Source organism: Anomaloglossus baeobatrachus, chromosome 11, assembly GCF_048569485.1.
Source record: "Anomaloglossus baeobatrachus isolate aAnoBae1 chromosome 11, aAnoBae1.hap1, whole genome shotgun sequence".
NCBI lineage: Eukaryota > Metazoa > Chordata > Amphibia > Anura > Aromobatidae > Anomaloglossus > Anomaloglossus baeobatrachus.
Window position 1 is genome coordinate 19,302,936 of NC_134363.1, and position 3,884 is coordinate 19,306,819.

Genomic DNA, 3,884 nt, shown 5'->3' on the forward strand with positions numbered 1-3,884 from the left:
TTATACAATAGATCAATAAAAATAAATATTTACTCCTCTCTTTTCCTTATACTTTCTATATAGTTTAACTTCAGCCTCTATAATGATGAGTCACTTTAAATTACTAGCACTTCTTCTCAAGGGCCCACCCAGGGATTCACCTTCTCCCCTGTCGGCCAGTCCGAGTCTGAACCACAAATGATACAATGTATCAATAAAAAGAACTATTTACTGTTCTCTGTCCCTTTTACTTCCTATATAGTTGAACTTCAGCCTGTGGAGTGATTAGTCACTGTTAAATGCTTAGTTAATGCTACACCGCTTTAGCCTGCCCAGACGTGCATTTTTTTGGCACACGTAACCCTCTCCTGTCAGACAAGGGGTGTGTATGTTTCCTAAAGCAGGGACCAGAAGTACTGTGATTATCTCCTACGCAGAAGCACCGTCCTCTGCTCCTTTTGAAGTCTTCGTCCTTCCTCTTTGCTCACTGTGCACTTGCTCGGAGGACTTAAATGTCATCCACTTCATCAGCTGTCGTCCACTCCGCCTGATCCAATGACCTTGAACTTTAAAGGGTCATTTTAAGGGTTCAAAGAGAAGACTCTGCTTACCAAAACCTCATGTCATGTAACTCCCTAACCTCAACCTACCTGGATTATTATCAAGAACGTGAGATTTCGCCAGTTGGATCCAGTAGATGAAGAGCATCTACGACTCTCGCTAGGGGGGATTTAAGAAGAAAAGAGCCATATTGTGGTTTAAGGAGCTGTTCTGTTGGGGAAACAAAGGTGTAACAAGAAAGAAACACATGGAAACTTTGTCTTAAAGTTCTGTGAACTCGTCCTAAAATTCCTTTATTCGTTGAGTTACTCTCGACACTTGGCATCACCCTCATCTCGGAGGGAAGGGAGCACCATGATCTTCATCCTCGCAGTCTGTTCTGCTTTACTAACGGCAGGTAATGAGGCGTACCTTGATGGGATTTCTTATTATTAGTCGACTTCAGCTACATTTTAATCAGTCCTTTAAGGATTGGGTAAAATCAGGAAAGAAAGACAAATATGTAACTTATTTATTTGTTTATATTTTTAAATTTAAATATTGAACCAAAACTGTTCTGTCAATGATCTTATTTATTTGGTGCTTTTTTAAATTTAAATATTGAACTAATAACTGTTCTGTCAATGATCTTATTTATTTATTTTTATTTAAACATTGAACTAATAACTGTTCTAACTGTCAATGATCTTATTTATTTATTTTTATTTAAACATTGAACTAATAACTGTTCTGTCAAGGTAACTTATTTGTTTTTTATTTATTTATTTTTATTTAAATATTGAACTAATAACTGTTCTGTCAAGGTAACTTATTTGTTTTTTATTTATTTATTTTTATTTAAATATTGAACTAATAACTGTTCTAACTGTCAATGAACTAATTTATTTATTTATTTATTTTTTATTTAAATACTGAACTAATAACTGTTCTAACTGTCAATAAACTCATTTATTTTTTTAAAAGTTTACATAATCAACCAATAACTGTCAAATTTTATCAAGACGTAGCAGAGCTGAGTATGTTGGGTGTGTTTTTTATCTAATATTACAGTATGTAAAATGAAAAAAAAATTAGTAATTTTTGAATTTCTAAAAAAAACTCAGCTCTGCTACATCAAACAAACCCAATGCATCTGCATCTATAGATCTAAGATCATGCAGTTTCCCTCCCCTCCTATCTAAGACCACAAACATAATATGTAACAGGCTCAGCTCTGCTACATCTCTATTTGGAAGAAGTGTTGTTATTATTATTATTATTATTTATAATCTATATTTTTTATTTACCATTCTAATTAGTATAATTATTGAATAGTAATAATAATAATAATAATAATATAATAACAAACACAAATATAAATAACTAATTCTTTTTTTAGTATCATTCTTTATTATTTATTATTATTATTATTATTATTATTATTATTATTATTATTATTTATAATCTATATTTTTTTACTTAGCATTCTTATTAGTTTCATTATTGAATAGTAATAATGATAATATTTATAATAATAATAATAATAATAATAATGATAATAATAATAATAATAATAATAATAATAATAATAATAATAATAAACAAAAATAGAAATAACTTTAATTATAGTTTATTAGTATCATTCTTTATTATTAATTAGTAACATTATTAACATTATTGTTATTATTATTGATATTATTATTTATAATTTATATATTTTTTTATTTCCAAGTAGTATTAATATCATTATTGAATACTACTACTACTATACTACTACCACTACTACCACTACCACTACCACTACCACTACTACTACTACTACTACTACTACTACTACTACTAATAATAATAATAATAATAATAATAATAATAATGTTACTAATACATACAAATTAAGAATAATTGAATAATTGTTATTATTTATTAGTATAATTAGTATAATTATTATTATTATTATTATTATTTAGTAACACTATTTATTATTATCATTATTTATTTGAAACATTATTTATTATTTATTAGCATAATTATTTCTTATTATTTATAATAATAATCATAATCATAAATCATAACCATCATTATAAATCATAATAATCATAAAGATGTTTTTATTGTTATAATTATTATTATTACTATTATATTAGTAGTAGTAGTAGTAGTAGTAGTAGTAGTAGTAGTAGTATTCTGCTATTTATTCCATGGCACTTTACATGTGAAGTTTGATTAAAATCTGAAAAAAATAACATTTTTGGGGTTTTTTTAGTCACTTTTTTTGTTTTGTTTTATTGCTGACTCTTTTTTTTTAGCCAAATTTACATGGGTAACGAAAAAAAAAAAAAGGGTATTTTTTTCCTTTTCACTCGATTTTATGACTTTTTAGTGCAAAAAAAAGTCACTTGTTGGGCTAAAATGTTACAAACCGTGTCCAAAATATTTAATCGGTCCAGAGGAAAGGGAACGTGTAAAATTTTGCAAATGATGACGCAGCTGTAAAACATCTGGAAACCCTGAACTCTGCCCCCTGTGGCTGCAAAAAAAATGGAATACTTTAAAAAAAGGGGCAAAAAAGAAAATGAATGAGAAAACAAAAAAAATGGTGAAAAACTGCCCAAATTGCGCATATGGAATATTGACTCGGAATGTTGAATTTCATGTTCATTTTTGCGGAATTTTGTTACATATTCAAGTAATTGTTAAGACTGGAATCCATTTGTTGAGGACCATTAAGTGATATCACCATGTCAGGTTACAAAGTCAACTCTGCCTGATATAAAAACCTCAGCTCTGCTACATCAAGGTCAGCTTTCTGCCGCCCTATGTAAAATCCCGCATCGTGATGTTTCAAATTCAGCTCTGCTACATCTGCACATACAGACCTGGGACATACCCCGGGAGATGATGGGACCTTTTTGTATCTGGGAAGTATTTTTATTCTTGGCAGCTTTACATGATGGAGCTCAGTGGTGGACAAACCTTATTGGGGCAGATTTTGAGGGGGTGCCAGCACGCAGGTTGTGGTTGGGTGTATATATAGATACGTATTAGTAAGGGCCCGAAATATAATCTGCTGTGGTGCCCATTAAGAGAGAATATATCTGTAGAGCTGGGGATGAGCATGACATGATGTATGGATGTCAATCATAAAAGCGATGACAGATGGATCTCACCATGACTGCTTCAAAGAGGTCACCATATGGATGGATGGATGGATAGATAGATAGATAGATAGATAGATAGATAGATAGATAGATAGATAGATAGAGGGATAGATAGATAGATAGATAGATAGATAGATAGATAGATAGATAGATAGATAGATAGATAGATAGATAGATAGATAGATAGATAGATATATAGATAGATAA

At 29.9% G+C, this 3,884-nt stretch overlaps 1 protein-coding gene across 1 annotated transcript in view; it reads left to right on the forward strand.

Moving 5' to 3' along the window:
• Positions 1-388: 388 nt before the first annotated feature.
• Positions 389-3,884, forward strand: part of LOC142256934 (phospholipase A2 inhibitor and Ly6/PLAUR domain-containing protein-like) — a 56,486-nt gene continuing 52,990 nt past the window's right edge. The window contains exon 1 of the mRNA XM_075328935.1: positions 389-937. Within this exon, the coding sequence (XP_075185050.1) occupies positions 895-937 (43 nt within the window). The 5' untranslated portion in view covers positions 389-894. The remainder of the gene's footprint in view (positions 938-3,884) is intronic.